Source organism: Tupaia chinensis, unplaced genomic scaffold, assembly GCF_000334495.1.
Source record: "Tupaia chinensis unplaced genomic scaffold, TupChi_1.0 Scaffold000147_1, whole genome shotgun sequence".
In the NCBI taxonomy this organism is placed as follows: Eukaryota; Metazoa; Chordata; class Mammalia; order Scandentia; family Tupaiidae; genus Tupaia; species Tupaia belangeri.
The window spans coordinates 109,861-126,795 of record NW_006159617.1 but is presented as its reverse complement, the minus strand read 5'-3'; the positions used below and the strand labels follow the sequence as shown (position 1 = coordinate 126,795).

The 16,935-nt window shown below is 41.0% G+C and overlaps 1 protein-coding gene across 1 annotated transcript in view; it reads right to left on the bottom strand.

Annotated features, from left to right (window-relative positions):
• The window catches only part of KIF27 (kinesin family member 27), a 127,937-nt gene that overhangs the window by 72,898 nt on the left and 38,104 nt on the right, over positions 1-16,935 (bottom strand). Inside the window, exon 4 of the mRNA XM_006145459.3 lies at positions 11,755-11,898. Coding sequence (XP_006145521.1) covers positions 11,755-11,898 — 144 coding nt within the window. The remainder of the gene's footprint in view (positions 1-11,754; positions 11,899-16,935) is intronic.

The window sequence follows — 16,935 nt, the reverse complement described above, 5'->3', positions numbered from 1 at the left end:
AAAAAAAACTTCCAAATCTAGAGAGGCATCCAAATATCCAGACCCAAGAAATACAAAGGACCCCTAATAGAATCAACCCAAGAAGATCTTCCCTAAGGCACATCATATAGCAAGATTGGCAAAATCCAGACAAAGACAAGATAATAAAATTGGCAAGAGAGAAACGTCAGGTTACTTAGAAAGGATATCCCATCAGTCTAACATCAGACCTCTCATCAGAAACAATGCGAGTGAGGGAAGAATGGTAAAATATATTCCAAGTGTTAAGGGAAAAGCAGTTTCAACCAAAACTACTATACCTGGCAAGATTATCCTTCACATGGGAAGAAAAGATAAAAACATTCTCAGATAAACAAAACCTGAAAGCATTTACCAACACCAGGCCAGCTCTTCAAGAAGTTCTGAAAGGAGTGCTTTGCCAGGAAAACTAAAGACACATAGACAGAAATAAGAGAACAAAAAGCAACCAAGAACATGACCAACTTAATGCTAGGGTCAAGGAATATCAATAATAACATTGAATGTTAACTTCCAGGATTTAAATGGAAAGATGAGACCCACAGTAATGCTGCAAATTCAACAGAAGAGAGATTAATTACATATGACTGAACTGGTGAAATAGAATTTTTCACTTTTGTGTAAAACATTATTGATTTTTTTCTTTACTAAGTTTTGTTTTCCCAATTTAAGGATTTTGCTTTCTTTTGAGTTGTTGATAGGTTCAGCAATTTGTTAAAATGCTCTTTCTTCTTGTTTATTTGTTTCTTTAAAAGAAAACAAACTTTTCTCCCTTCTTGACCCCGCTGAAACTGGAAAATATTTGGGAGCATTCTTGTTTTGTGGCTGAATGGTTATTTGTATAAGTTCAGTAACACCTACTGCCTTGAATCAGAAATTGGAAATAGTCGTTTTTGGACAGGGCTTTGACTGGAATGACATATCTGAAGATTAAACCAGAAAACTATGGAACTAAGGTAGATCTCAAGTGAGCCAACAGAAGCTCTTGTAAATATGGACTGGCACCATAAACAGTTCTGCCTGGCAGAGAAGATTGGAGAAGCAACATGAAAGAATTTATACCATAAAATAACCTGGACTTTTCCAGCCCAGCATTGTAATCGGTAGAGATTGCAAAAGAGCAGCCACAACCAGAGGATTATCTTGAGGAAGACTTTGAAGGAAGAAAGAAACTGGTCTTTGCTAGCAGATGGTATATCTCAGAATACTTGGTAGGCAGGGCTGAATTAAGATGGTTTATGGGTGAATTATGTGCTGGGTGTTTGCTTCTCAACACACTGAGTAGTTGACATGTAAAAATTTTCTCAAAAATATTTAAAACCATACTGTCTCTGTTGTTATAGAGTCACAAACAAAATTATAACAAATATTTCAAACATTATCTTTAGAATTCAGTTTTCTGAAATTTTGAAAGTTGTTTATTAACTGTCAAGAACTATGAAGTATAAGCAAAAAATTTTTGTTATGTAAAGTAAATGTTTGTGGGAAAATGTAAAAATAAATAAATGATAAATAAATACTCTAAAAAAATTTTTATTCTGGGTGTATGTGTGTACATGCCCAAAATCCTGAGAAAAGAATGGAGGAGAAGGGATTGTGGCATGGCCATTCTCCCTGGGTGGTGATTTCTTGCTTTCTTTCTATCTCTAGCAAGCACACACATCCTATAGCAAAAATCTCTCTTAAACAAAAAAACAAAAAACATTACCTAATCTCTATTAGGAGGCCAAAGTAACCTGTTATAATATCTGACAAGAATATTATAATAAATCTTAGCCATGAGAATATGTTGACTCCTCCTAGTGCATTATCCAACATGAGGGTGGCTTGGAGGAAAACAGAAAATACAGAAATACAAGACTGGTTTACACAGATATCTGACTCAGACACACTGGTGTGGTGATGGTAAAACACTCTGCAATGCTGGAAGTCATAGAAGATTGGGGTTCAATTCTCAGGTCAACCTGTAAATGTCAGGTGTGCAAACACAGGCCTGTATTCCTGGCTGGCTGAAAAACACTGGAGGAAGGATCACAATGTGAGGCCCTGTTGAAAATGCTTGTCTTTCTCTCTGCCTCTCTCTCTCATAAAAGAAATAGTGAATAAAATTCTAAAACTATTAGAATTATCAATATAATTCACCACAATAACAGGATAAAGGAGAAAAATCATATGAAAGGGAAAAATTATTTGGCAGAATTCAGTATCCACACATAATAAAAATTCTCTGTAAAGAATTGCCTTTGTTTGATAAAGGGTAAATAAAAAATATATAGAGCAAATATGATACTTTGTAGTGAAATGCTGAAAGTTTTTCTTCCGTGATTGGAAGATAAGATGAAAATGCTTACTTTTACCATTTGTAGTCAAAATTGTTCTGGCCATTCCAGCAAATACAGAAAGGTTAAGAAAAAGAAATAAGAAGTCAAAAGAATTGTTACAAAAGAAATGAAACTGCCACTATTTGCACATAATATAATTATAAATAAAAGTCCAAAAAAATTTACAAATAAAACATAAATATCTGAAATGTGGAAGCAGCTTTAGAACTAGTTAATTAGTTGAGGCTGGAAGAATCTGAAGGAGCAGGTTAGGAAAAGCCTATATAGCTCTGAATGGAGCTTTAAGGGCAATTCTGTGGAGGACTTGCAAGAGAGCCACAGGGAAAAGTCTGAAACGTCTTAGAGATGACCTAAGTGGTTGTGATCACAATGCTGGCAGAAACATGAAAAGTTTTCAAAAGATTCACAGAAGGGACCAGCAGGTGGCGTGGTGGTTAAGGCACTGGACACTCCCACACACGGCTGACCAGGGTTCAAGTCCTGAATCTGGTGGCTTCTCACTTCCTCTCTCTCTCACTCTCACCCTCTGTCTCTCTCTGGTCAAACTAAAAAAATGAATGAATGAATGAATGAATGAATGAATGAATGAGTAAAATAAAATAATTATTTTTTAAAAAAAGATTCACAGAAGATGTGTATTATAAGAAAAATTACACATGGATTTAAAAATAAACTCATAATTCCAAAAAATAAAAATAATAAAATAAAATAAAGTGGCTGGAAGTAAATCTAACAAGATATGTGCAATACTTCTACACATAAAAATATAATCCATCATGGGACAAGCAGATGGTGTGGTGGTTAAGGTGCTGGACATTCCCACATGGCTGACCACAGTTCAAGTCCCGGACCTGGTGGCTTGCCTTCTCACTTTCTCTCTCTCTCTGTTTCTCTGTGTCTCTCTGGTCAAATTAAAAAATGAATGAATAAATATAATTATAAATAAATCATTATTTAAAAAAAAATATATATATATAATCCATCAGCGCCAGCAGATGGCATAGTGGTTAAGGTGCTAGACTCCCACATGGCCAACCATGGTTCAAGTCCTGGACCTGAAGAATTGAAAATCACACCAGGCACATGTGTGCATGAGCTCAAAAATCCCAGGGGAAGCATGGAGAAGTAATTTCAGGGACCAGGAGATGGCAGAATTGTTATGTTGCTGGACTCCCATGTAGTCGACCACGGTTCGCATCCCGGACCCAGTGGCTTAAAACTCACGCGGGGCACGTGTGCGTGCATGCCCAAGATCCTGAGAGGAGAATGGAGGAGAAGGGACTGCAGCATGGCCATACCCCCAGGAGATGATTTCTCACTTTTTTGGGACAAACAGGAGGTTTAATGGTTAAATTGCTAGACTCCAGCATAGTTGACCATGGTTCAGTCCTGGACCTGGAGGCTTAAAACTCATGCTGGGCGTGTGTGTGTGTGTGTGTGTGTGTCCAAAATTCCAAGAGAAGAATGGAGGAAAAGGGACTGAGACAGGGCCATGACCTCTGGCGGGGGGGTGATTTCTCACTTTCTGTCTCTCCAGCAAGCACACGTACCCTATAGTAAAAGTCTTTCTGGAAAAAAAAAAGAAAGAAAAAAAAAAAAGGAAAAGAAGGAATTGCAGCATGGACATCCCGCAGGGCCTGATTTCTCATCTTTCCTCTCACTGTCTTTCTGTTTCTCTCCATCAAATGCAGGCACTCTGTGGCAAAAACCTTAAGAAAAAAAAAAAGCCATTATTGAGAAAAACCAAGTAAATGAAGAAATACACCATGTTCACAGATTAGAAAATTCATGATCTAAAGATAATTCTGGGGCCAGGAGGAGGTGTGTTAGTTAAGGCACTGGACTACCACGTGGCCAACTATGTTTGGAGCCCGAAACTCAGTAGCTTGAAGATCACACTGAGCATGTGTACATGTGTGCCCCAAATCCCAAGAGCTGAATAGAGGAGAAGGGATTATGGCATGGCCATACCCCCAAGGGGTGGTTTCTCAGTTTGCCTTTCTATGTCTTTCTGTCTCTCTCCAGCAAGCACATGTACCCTATGGGGAAAAAAAATTCCTTCCTAACAGATCTACAGATTTAATGCAAATCTCAAACAAAATTTCATTTTTTTGTGGTCTCTGACAAGCTGATTATAACATTTATATGAAAAAAAAGAAATTTATATAAGAAGGGGAAAGGAGGGCTGGCTCCATGGTATGATGGTTAGGCAGCCTGATCCCACATGGCTGACCATGTGGTTCAAGTACTAGAACTGGTGGCTTGACAAACATGTCGGGTGCATGTGTGTGCATGCCCAAAAGCCAAAAGGAGAGAGAGGCAGTGGAGATGAAGGACAAGGGATTGTATGTGACCATTCCCCATAGGTGGTGCTTTCTCCTCCCCCTCTTCTGTCTTTGTCTTTCTTTGTTGAGCACAAGCACCCTCTAGCAAAAAAAAGAAAAGAAAAAGAAGAAATGGAAAGGGAAAATCAAAGTTAGACTCAAGAAATGTTTTAGTGATCTACTGTACTGCATGATGACCACAGTTCATGGTGATACGCTGTGGAACCAGTGGTGCACTGAAAAACACGGTGCTCCATGAGGCTGACCCATACAGGAAGGGCCCAGGTTCACATGTGGAGATGCCAGCCACATGCATGCCCATGATCTGGGGCTGGCTAATGCTGAGAGTGTACTGCAGTGTCAAGACCCCGTTAAGGATATTGTTTGTGTATGTGTGTGTGTGTGTGTGTGTATGTGTCTTTGTGTCTCTCTCACACATGGAAGAAATAAACAAAAAACAGATATATATATATATATATAGTATAGAAGAAATAAACAAAAAATATATGTATTATATAGTTCAAAATTGCTATAAAATAGATTTTCTTTTTCTTTTTCTTTTTTTTTTTTTTGAGAGATTTTTGTGTGTGCTCACTGGAGAGACAGAGAGAGAGAGAGAGAGAAAGCAAGAAATAACCCTCCAGAGAGCATGGTCACATTGTAATCCCTTCTCTTCCACTCTCCTCTCAGGATTTTGGGCATGCTTGCACACGCATCTGGTATGAATTTTAAACTGCCAGGTCTGAGACTCAAACTATGGTCTACAATGTGGGAGTCCAGCAACGTAACCATTTATGCCATCTGCTGGTTCCTAAAACAGATTTTTAAGGTTCTCATTACAAAAAATAAGTTGGTTAGGTGATAGATATGTTAATTAGCTTAACTGAATTTTTCTATAACATATAGATAGATCAAAACAACACACTGTACCCCATAAATAAACACAAACATTACCAGCTATGACTTACAAATAACAGAAATGGGGTCAGCCAGTGGTGTGGTGATGAAGGCGGTTAGATTCCACATGGCCGAATGACTGACTCGAGTCCTGGACCCCACAGCTTGTAAGACACACTGTGCATGTGTGTGTTTGTGTGTGTGTGTTCCTCAAATCCCAAAAGAAGAAATGGAGGAGAAGAAATTGAGGTGTCACATGGGGGTGTTATCTCTCTCTCTGTATCTCACTATCTCTCTGGTGAGCACACATAGCCTCAAGCAAATTTTTAAAATAAATAAAAATAATAGAAGAAAAAAAGGTTGAGAGAAGAAAATGAAAGAGAAAGAAAGATTATCTGTCAATCTCATAGTAAGTGAAAGAAGTCAGACACGAAGGCCACATATTATATGATTCCAGGTATATGAAATGTTTAGAATAGACAAGTTTATAGAGACGGAATATAAAACAGCAGCCAACAGGGGAAGGAGAAAGGAGAAAAAAGGGAATGACAGCTCATGGGTACAAGATTTATTTTGGGGTGATAAAAATATTCTAAAACTAGGGACCAGTAGAGGGCATAACTGTTACATTGCTAGACTCCCAAGTGGTCAGCCACGGTTCTAGTCCTGGACCTAGTGGCTCAAAATTCATGTAGGGTGCATGTGCGTGCCAAAAATCCTGAGAGGAGAATGGAAGAGAAGGGACTGTGGTGTGGCCATCCTCCCTGAGGGTGAGTCTCGCTTTCTGTCTCTGTCTCTCTGGAAGCACATGTGCCCTAGAGCAAAAATTTCTTTAAAAATAAAAATTCTAAAATTAGCTTGTGGAGATGCTTTACAACCCTGGAAATACACTAAAAATCACTGACTCATTCACTTTAAAGAGTTTAATTTTATGGCAACTAAACTATTCCTTGATAAAACTGTTATTTTTATCTTGGGCACACACACACACGTGCCCGGCGTGAGTTTAAGTCACTGGGTCAGAACTCACATGGGAGTCCAGCCACGTAGCCATTATGCCAACTGCTGGTCCCAATAAAGCTGTTTTTAGAAAAACAAATATAAAAAATAAAAATAAAATGTATATGGAACAACTGAGACATTTGGAGAGATGAAGACCACAACAGAAGGCCTCACTCTACCGAATAATACCTAGAATATGAACCCAAAACAAATAGGAAATGCAATACCAGCTCTAGAATAGACAATTAAACGAACAGGATACAAGAGAAGACTCAGAAATAGACAAGTGATTCAAGCACATTTGTGATTTATGATAAAGACTGCACTCGGAACAGTGCTGAAGGGATGGCCTCCAGTACATGATACAGGACAACTGGATAGCAATATGTTAAAACAAAAGGAAGTGTTACCTTTACTTCATCCTGTACACAAAAATCAATTCCTAAAGGGCTAAAGAGCTAAATGTGAAAGACAAAGCAATAAAACACCTGGCAGATAATATAAAAAGCATCACAAAGAAAAGAACTGGAGAAAGAAAAAACTTGTCACATAGAGACCAAACATCCTTAACCAATAAAGAAAACGCCTACTGAGAACCAGCAGTTAGCGTAATGGCTAGGTTGCTGGACTCCCACGTAGTCGACCGCGGTTCATGTCCCGGACCCGGTGGCTTAGAACTCACGCGGGGCCCATGTGCGTGTGTGCCCAAGATCCCGAGAGGAGAATGGAGGAGAAGGGATTGCGGCATGACCATCCCTCCTGGGGGATGATTTCTCGCTTTCTGTCTCTATGTCTTTCTGTGTCTGGCGAGCGCACACGCCCTATAGCGAAAAAACCTCTCAAAAAAATTAAAAAAAAAAAAGAAAATAAATAAAGAAAAAAAAAAGAAAAAGCCTACTGAAATTGATTACAGTAAGTCTTTTTTCATTAAAAGACCCCACTGAGAGTCAAAAGCAAGCACAGAGAATATATCTGCAATCATATAACTGACAAAGAGCTTATACCCAGAACACATGACAAACTTTTACAAATTAATCTGAGACAGACAATCCTGTAGAAAACAGGCAAGAGATTTATTTGAATGAGCACTTTACAAAAACAAGACATGCAGGGGAACCAGCAGTTAGCGTAAGGGCTATGTCGCTGGACTCCCACGTAGTCGACCGCGGTTCGTGTCCCAGACCCGGTGGCTTAAAACTCACGCCGGGCGTGTGTGCGTGCGTGCCCAAGATCCCGAGAGGAGAATGGAGGAGAAGGGATTGAGGCGTGACCATCCCCCGTGAGGGAGGTTTCTCGCTTTCTGTCTCTATGTCTCTCTCTGTCTGTCTGGCGAACGCACGCGCCCTACAGTGAAAATCTCTCCAAAAAAAAAAAAGAAGAAGAAAAAAAAAAAAAAGAAAAAAAAAAAAAAACCAAGACATGCAAATAACCAAAACCATGAAAAAATGCTCCACCTCACTAATCATCAGAGAAAGGGAAATGAAAACCAAAACAAAATACTTCTACATACCTACCTACCAGATTGGTTAAGACTTAAAAATTATCAATAACAGGGACCAGCAGTTAGTGTAATGGCTATGTTGCTGAACTCCCATGTAGTCAACCGCGGTTCAAGTCCCAGACCCAGTGGCTTAAACTCACAACAGACGCGTGTGCATGCATGCCCCCAAGATCCCAAGAGGAGACTGGAGGAGGAGGGATTGTGGCGTGGCCATCTCCCCTGGGGGTGATTTCTCGCTTTCTGTCTCTCTGTCTCTCTCTGTCTTTCTGGCAAGTGTACAAACCCTATAGCAAAAACCTCTCCAAAACAAAAAAATATATATATCAATTGTAAATGTTAACAAGTATCTGGAGCAGTGGAATGTTCATAGAGTGCTGGGTGGGCCTGTAAACTGGAAACGATCTGGCATTATCTACTAAAGTTGAAGACATACCTACCCTATGACCTAGTACTTAAACTCTCACGCACAAATTTCAAAGATACGACTGCACATGTGCATCACGAGACAGGTAAAGAAAATCACAGAAAAAAATCAAAAAAGGTACATCAACAGTAGGACAGAAAATAAACTACAGTGTATTCATACAATTAAATCCTGGGACCAGCAGTTAGCGTAATGGCTATGTCACTGGACTCCCATGTAGTTGACCGCGGTTCAAGTCCCGGACCCGGTGGCTTAAACTCACGCCGGGCGCGTGTACGTGCGTGCCCAAGATCCCAAGAGGAGAATGGAGGAGAAGGGATTGCGGCGTGACCATCCCCCCTGGGGGGTGATTTCTTGCTTTCTGTCTCTCTGTCTCTCTCTGCCTGTCTGGCGAGCGCACATGCCCTATAGCAAAAACCTCTCCAAAAAAAAAAAAAAAAGAAATCCTAAATAGCTATCGGATAAACAAGGCAAAGTTACACACAACTATCATATATCATATAGAGGACTCATAACGAACAAAAGGTTCAATGAAAGCGGCTAGGTACTAAAGAATATACAATCGAATAAATATTTAAAAATTCCAAAAACTAAACTGCAGAGTTTCAGGATATAAACATAGATACTAAAATCATAAGAAAAGCCAGGAAGCAATTACCATATGAAGAGGAGGCATGGTGATTGAAAGGAGACACTAAGAACCTCAGAGGGGTAGGCACTTTGCCATTGCTTGACCTGATAGTGGTTATCCAGTTGTTCTCTTTTGATAAATCACTAAAAAATACACTTTGTTTTGTATATATATATTAGGTCATTGAGAAAGTCACGACGTATTTTTTTTTTTTTGGAGAGATTTTCACTGTAGGGCGCGTGCGCTCGCCAGACAGACAGAGAGAGACATAGAGACAGAAAGCAAGAAATCACCCCCCAGGGGGGATGGTCACGCCGCAATCCCCTCTCCTCCATTCTCCTCTCGGGATCCTGGGCACGCACGCACACGTGCCCGGCGTGAGTTTCAAGCCACCGGGTCCAGGACACGAACCGCGGTCGACTACGTGGGAGTCCAGCGACATAGCCATTACGCTAACTGCTGGTTCCCACGACGTATTTTTCTATGCTTTTTTATACAAAAATGTGTCATGACTTTTCCAGTGACTCTATACACATTTTCTTTTTTGGAGTCATTTTTGCTGTAGGACTTGTGCATTTGCCTGACAGAGATGGAGAAAGAGAAAATGAGAAATTACCCTCCATGGGAGATGGTCCCATAGCAATCCCTTCTCGTCCTTTCTCCTCTCAGGATTTTGGGGCACACGCACACATGTGCCTGGTGTGAATTTCAAGCTGCTGGGTCCAGAATTTGAACCATAATTGGCCATTGGAAGTCCAATGCCTTAGCCACTATGCCACCTGCTGGCCCCTGTTTTGTATATATTTTAATTACTGTTTTTAAATTATTGCAGAATTAGAAAGGTTAAAAAAGAAAACAAAAATAGAATAATGTCAAAATCAAAACCTAATTTGTGCTGTGTAAAGTTATTTCTCAGGACATAATTACTCCCTGATAGGAAGCTAAAGGCTTTATACAACATTAACTCTTTGTGGGGTGAGGGAGGAATAGCTAGAGAGTATAATATTCAGGAATATACTACGTTACACTGCAGGCATACCCTATTAATAAAAGAAAAACTAAGAAAAATTTAAAAATTGAGACAGCAGATGGTGCGGTGGTTAAGGCAGCTGGATCACACACAGGTGACTATGCGGTCCTGGACCTCGTCCAGTCCTGGACCTGGTAGCCTGAAAATAAGTACCGGCTACATGTGTGTGTATGCCCCAAATCCTCTGAGAAGAGAGGAGGAAAGGGAATGCAGCACGGTCATCCCCCCTAGGGGATGCTTTCTGCTGTCTCACTTTTCTCCCCCTCTCCCTTTCTTCAGTGAGCACACACACAAAGATTTAACTAAAGTTAAAAAGCAAATCACTCATGAGGCATAAGAGGATAATTTAATAAAAAAAAGTTTAAATTCTGTGTTTACCTTGCAACTGTCAACAACATCACATTGCCTAGTACACCTTGGCAATAAATAAATAAATAAATAAAAGGGAAAAGTATGGAGGAAAAAGAAAAGATAACCATAATATAATTTGTAAGCTAATTTCCTCGATGTTATTTTTATATTTGTGACTTAAAAGTCAGGCTAACAATAAAAATGTTTCCTCTTTAAGTGGATTTAGGGAAAATCTATAATTCTTTTAGGTGGCTATGCTCAAAACTCTTCAACTGAAACATACTTTTTTAAAAAAATAATTATTTTATTGGGAACCAGCAGTTAGCATAATGGCTATGTCGCTGGGCTCCCACGTAGGCGACTGTGGTTCACGTCCCGGACCCGGGGGCTTAAAACTCACGCCAGGTGCGTGTGCGTGCATGCCCAAGATCCCGAGAAGAGAATGGAGGAGAAGGGATTGCGGTGTGACCATTCCCCCTGGAGGGTGATTTCTCACTTTCTGTCTCTATGTCTCTCTCTGTCTGTCTGGCGAGCACACACGCCCTATAGCAAAAATCTCTCAAAAAAAAAATATATATTTTATTTAACTTTATTTATTTATTTCAATTTGACCAGAGAGGGACAGAATGAGAGAGAGAGAGAGAGAGAAAGAAAGTGAGAAAGCAAGCTGCCAGGTCTGGGACTCGAACCACGGTCAGTCATGTGGGAGTCCAGCGCCCTTAACCACCATGCCACCTGCTGGCCTCTGAAACATACTTTATTTAAATAAAAAGAATTATTTATTTAATTTACATTTTTTTTATTTGACCAGAGAACGAGAGAGAGAGAGAAAGTGAGCAGACAAGCCACTAGGTCTGGGACTCAAACTGGGGTGGGCCGTGTGGGAGTCCAGCTTCTTAACCACCACACCACCTGCCCATCCCTGAAACAAACTTTTAGAAGCATATCCATCTACCATTTAAAATACTTTTTTGTTTAGTTAAGTACTATTTGAACCAAATTGACAGAGCTAGGGACGTTAAGAAACCCTACCTACAGGACCAGCAGGTGGCATAGTGGCTAAGGTGCTGGACACTCCCACATAGCCGACCACGGTTTGAGTCCCGGACCTGGTGGCTTGCTTTCTCACTTTCTCTCTCTCTCTCTGTTTCTCTCTGGTCAAATCAAAATAAATGAATAAATAAATAAAATTAAATAAATAATTATTTTAAAAAGAGAAAGAAAGAAACTCTACCTGCAATCTGTTCACTTTCTGTGCTTCTTTCAAAGATAAAGCATGTCCCTTGTTTTCCTGTACCATCATCTGCACTTGACTCTTCAGTTCCTTCACCTCCAGTTCTTTCTGGTTAAACACCACTTCATCAGCAGCGAGAGCACACTAGGAAGAAAAGAAGGCACGAGTAATAGTCACCATGGGAAAAACGCAGGAGAACCCAAATATCATAAATACAGTGATCTGATGATGATGACGTCTCTTCGTTTTTGTTTTTGTTTTTTCTTTTTTTTCTGAGAGGTTTTTGCTATAGGGCACGTGCGCTCACTGGAAAGACAGAGAGAGACAGAGAGACAGAAAGCGAGAAATCATCCCCCAGGAGGATGGCCACGCTGCAATCCCTTCTCCTCCATTCTCCTCTCAGGATCATGGGCACGCACGCACATGCGCCCGGTGTGAGTTTAAGCTGCTGGGTCTGGTACTCAAACCACGGCTGACTACATGGGAGTCCAGCGACATAGCCATTATGCCATCTGCTGGTCCCGGATGTTTCTTAGGTCTCTCTTATCTTTTTCACTTTCAACTTTCTGTTGTTGTTGTTGTTATAGGACACATGAGATCTTGCCAGAGAGAGTAAGTGAGAAATCACCACCCCTCACCAGGGAGATGGCCATGCCCCAATCCCTTCTTCATTCTCGTCTCGGGATTTTGGGCATGCATGCATACGTGTCCAGTGTGATTCTCAAGCCACCAGGTCTAGAATGCAAAGCGTGAAGCTGGCCATTTGGAATCAAACACCCTAACCCCCATGTCACCTGCTGGCCTCTGATTTCTTTCTCAGAAAAGCCAAAACAATTAAGAAGAATTAATTACCAATAATTATGATTATAGGTAATTGCTATAATACAGGAATTAATTACCATGAAGTTAGAAAGACTTTCTTTTTCTTTTTTTTGGAGAGGTTTTCGCTATAGGACACGTGTGCTCACCAGACAGACAGAGAGAGACATAGAGACAGAAAGCGAGAAATCACCCCCCAGGGGGGATGGTCACACCGCAGTCCCTTCTCCTCCATTCTCTTCTCGGGATCTTGGGCATGCACGCACAAGCGCCCAGCGTGAGTTCTAAGCCACCAGGTCCGGGACACGAACTGCGGTCGACTACGTGGGAGTCCAGTGACATAGCCATAACGCTAACTGCTGGTTCCCAGAAAGACTTTCTTGATTTTCACTTTCTATACATGAAAGCCAGTTATTTAGATTCTGAAGTATATTCAATGAGAGTTTTATACGTTTTTGAGAATTATCATGAGATTTTAATATGGGCTTTTAAAAATCAAAGAGGTAGGGCCAGCAGGTGGCATGGTGGTTAAGGGTGCTGGACACCCACATGGCTGACCATGGTTCGAGTCTTGTACCTGGCAGCTTGCTTTCTCATAGTCCCTCCCTCTTTCTCTCGCTCCCTGGTCAAATTAAAATAAATAAATAAAGGTAAATAAAATAATTCTTTAAAAAAATCAAAGAGGTCACATTTTCCAAGTTCACCTATAGGGTATAAGAATGCAAATGGCCACTTAAATAAAGTATATTAGCTGATTTTATACACCTACCCAACAAAGAGATAATACTGCGTTTTATTTGTTTGTTTGTTTTAGATTTTTGCCAAAGGGCACATGCACTCCCTGGAAAGACAGAAAAGAGTTGAAAAGTGAGAAATCACCCCTTGGGGAGGATGGCCACACCTCAATCCTTTCTCCTCCATTCTCCACTTGGGATTTTGGGCGCACACACACAACACGCACCGAACGTATTTTTCAAGCTGCTAGGTCTGAGACTCCAACTGCACAGTAGGCCATGCGGGATCCACTGCCTTAACTACCACACCACCTACCGGTCTGAAGAGATATATACTTTGAAGACACCTTAAAATACAGTTAAATCGTTTTATCTCTTAGTTTCTGATTAATTTTCCTGTTTTTGAGTAAACTTGGGATGGGCAAATAATAACTATAAAACAATTTCTAAAATTATTTTTAAATAATTATTTACTTAATTTTATTTATCATTATTATTAATCTTAATTTGTTACAGGGCACGTGCTGTCACTAGAGAGAGATAGAAAGTGAGAAAGTAAGCCACCAGGTCCAGGACTTGAACCGCAGTTGACCATGTGGGAGTCTGGCATCTTAACTACCACGCCACCTGCCAGTCCAAAACAATTTTTTTTTATTGCCAGAGGGCATGTGCCCTCACCAGAGACAGACAGAATGAAACAAAGAGGGAAAAAGCATCCCCAGGGCAAGGTCATATCACAATCCCTTTCCCTCCATTTCTTCATCCTATCAGGATTTTGGGTATGCATGCACACATGCCTGGTATGTTTTTCAAACTGCTGGGGCTAGCATTTGAACTGCAGTTGTCTACATGTGATCCAGCTCACTTAACCACTAGGGTTACAAGGCTGGCCAGCGTAAAACAATTTTGGGGGGGACTAGCAGTTAACGTAATGGCTATGTCGCTGGACTCCCATGTAGTCGACCGTGGTTTGAGTCCCGGACCCGGTGGGTTAAACTCAGGCCGGGCACGTGTGCGTGTGTGCCCAAGATCCCGAGAGGAGATTGGAGGAGAAGGGATTGTAGCATGGCCATCCCCCCTGGGGGGTGATTTCTCGCTTTCTGTCTCTCTTTCGCTCTCTGTCTGTCTGGCAAGTGCACGCGCCCTACAGCAAAAATCCTTTCAAAAAAAAAAGGGGGGGGGTTTTTGCTATAGAGCGCGTGCACTCGCCATACAGAGAGCCATTGGGTCTGAGACTCAAACCATAGTCAACTACAGGGGATTCCAGTGACGTAACCATTACGCCATCTGCTGGTCTTGTAAAACAATTTTTAAATTAAATAAATGAAAAATTGTCATCTGTTAAAGACCTGCTTCATGTCAGATACTGACTTGGTGTTTTAAAAATCTCATTGAATAGACATGATTTTTTTTTTGGAGATGTTTTTGCTATAGGGCACGTGCGCTCGCCAGACAGACAGAGACAGAGAGACAGAAAGCGAGATATCACTCCCCAGGAGTGGCCACACCACAATCCCTTCTCCTCCATTCTCCTCTCGGGATCTTGGGCACGCACACACACACACATGCCCGGCGTTAGTTTAACCCACCAGGTCCAGGACTCAAACCGCAGTCAACTACATGGGAGTCCAGCGACATAGCCATTACGCCAACTGCTGGTCCTCCACATGATTCTTTTTTCATGAAGGAACTAAGACTCAGTGAGATTAAAACCTTTTCCTAAGAAGATAGAGAAACCAACAGATGGCATAATGATCATGTTGCTGAATTCTCACATAGTCAACTACGGTTTGCTGGATTCCCACCTTGTCAACTAGGGTTCAAGTCCTGGACCTGACAGCTTAAAACTCACGCTGGGTGTGTGTGTGTACATGCCTAAAATCCTGGGAGAATGTAGGAGAAGGGATTGCAGCCTGGTCATTCCCTGAGGTGGGTGATTTCTTGCTTTCTGCCTCTCTGTCTCTGTCTCTCTGGCAAGTGCACATGCCCTATCGCAAAAATCTCTCTCTAAAAAAACAAAGAAGATACGGTAGATAAACCAAACTCCTCTAAGGCCCAACCCCAGGGCCTACCTGGATCCAGATCAAAGCCTTTACTCTTTCTATAAAACTACAGGAAAAGCAAGAACAAGCAGTTGATTTATAAAAGCTGTTCACTTTATGAATAAAATTTAATTCATAAAACAGTATGTACAAGACTCTTCTGGAGATGCTATGGCAGTGGATAGGCTCCTGTACTGGGAATCATGGACCGAGGACCAGCCTTGATTCTGTCCCAGGTTCATGCTGGGGTTGGGGCAAGACCTTTCTTTTCTCTGAGATTCTCAGAGTACTAAGTGAGAAAGGGGACAGATGATCCTGCTAGTCCTTGCAATGCTACATGGTTATATAATCTACAAGGCTTCTTTCTTTTATAAAGTAAGATATAACCGTAATTCCCATTAATTCCTCTTTTATGGGCAACAAATTATTTGAGAAGTTTAAAATACTTATAATATTCAATATGTTTATATTCCTGAGTTCAAAATTTGGAATTAAAAAGGCAATAAAGTCTCTTAAGAGGTATTTATAAGGGGTGGAGTTTTCCAATAATTGATGGAGAATGAAACATCAGGGTTACAACGCTCGCAACTTCTAAAAAGGAAGACTAAAATGAGGCTTACTTCTCTGGCAAAAATCCAGCGTTTATTCCATCTGTGAGATGGCCCACAATCTCATCTTGGTTAAGAATTTTTAAAGTAAGTTCTTATTTGCTTGTGTAAGAGGTTCAGAGATGCAGGGCTGAGAAAAAAAAGTATCTGTGCAACTGAGCCATAAGAAAACCAAAGTGACTATATTGTACTTGATGATCTTGAGGCCTAATCTTCAGGAAAATTAGTCTTTAACTTCATCTTTCACTTCTCTCACAATGAATCTTTGAGGACCTAAACTTTTACCTCCCTCACATGGATCTAACCTAATGCTTAACTAATGAAAGTTAACAATGACCTTCCTGAGTTTTTGCAGATACTAGGCTAAGGAGATGGGGGAGAAAATGCCAAGCCCCTCCCACAAGAGCAACTGAGAAGATTCTATTAGCTCGAGTGCAGTGAGCCAAACACAGACCCTCACAGCTTATAAAACAGGATCTAAGAATTGTCTTGACTGACTCCATTTTGTTTGTGCTGCCTTGTTCATCGTTGTTTATCTTTAAGCCCCTTGCAGAGAATTGAAACTGGTCATTCTGCCCTGCATTCCCAGTGCAAAAACTGTCCCTCAAGCAGTGACTGCCCCTGACACTATCAGGCTCCCTTGTGATCCTGCCCCAACACAATGACCAGGCCTCCTCATGATTTTGCCCCAAGACAATGAATAACTTGCCCTTTGTTTCTAGATGTACCTCACACCCATGCCATCTCCCTGTGTAAGTTCTGTATCTCGTCCAGTATGGCAGAGATGGTTATGGACTTCAGTCTTCTCTCTCCATGTGCTGGCCTTACTGAACTAAGTTCTTTCCTCATTCACTAATTCCTGTCTCAAAAATGGTTTCTGTGGAGCAGTGAGTGGCGTGAACCTGATTTCTGGTCCCCGGTCCCAGCATCACTTGCTTCTCACCTGACCTGCTCATCACTTTGCCTAACCATTTCCCT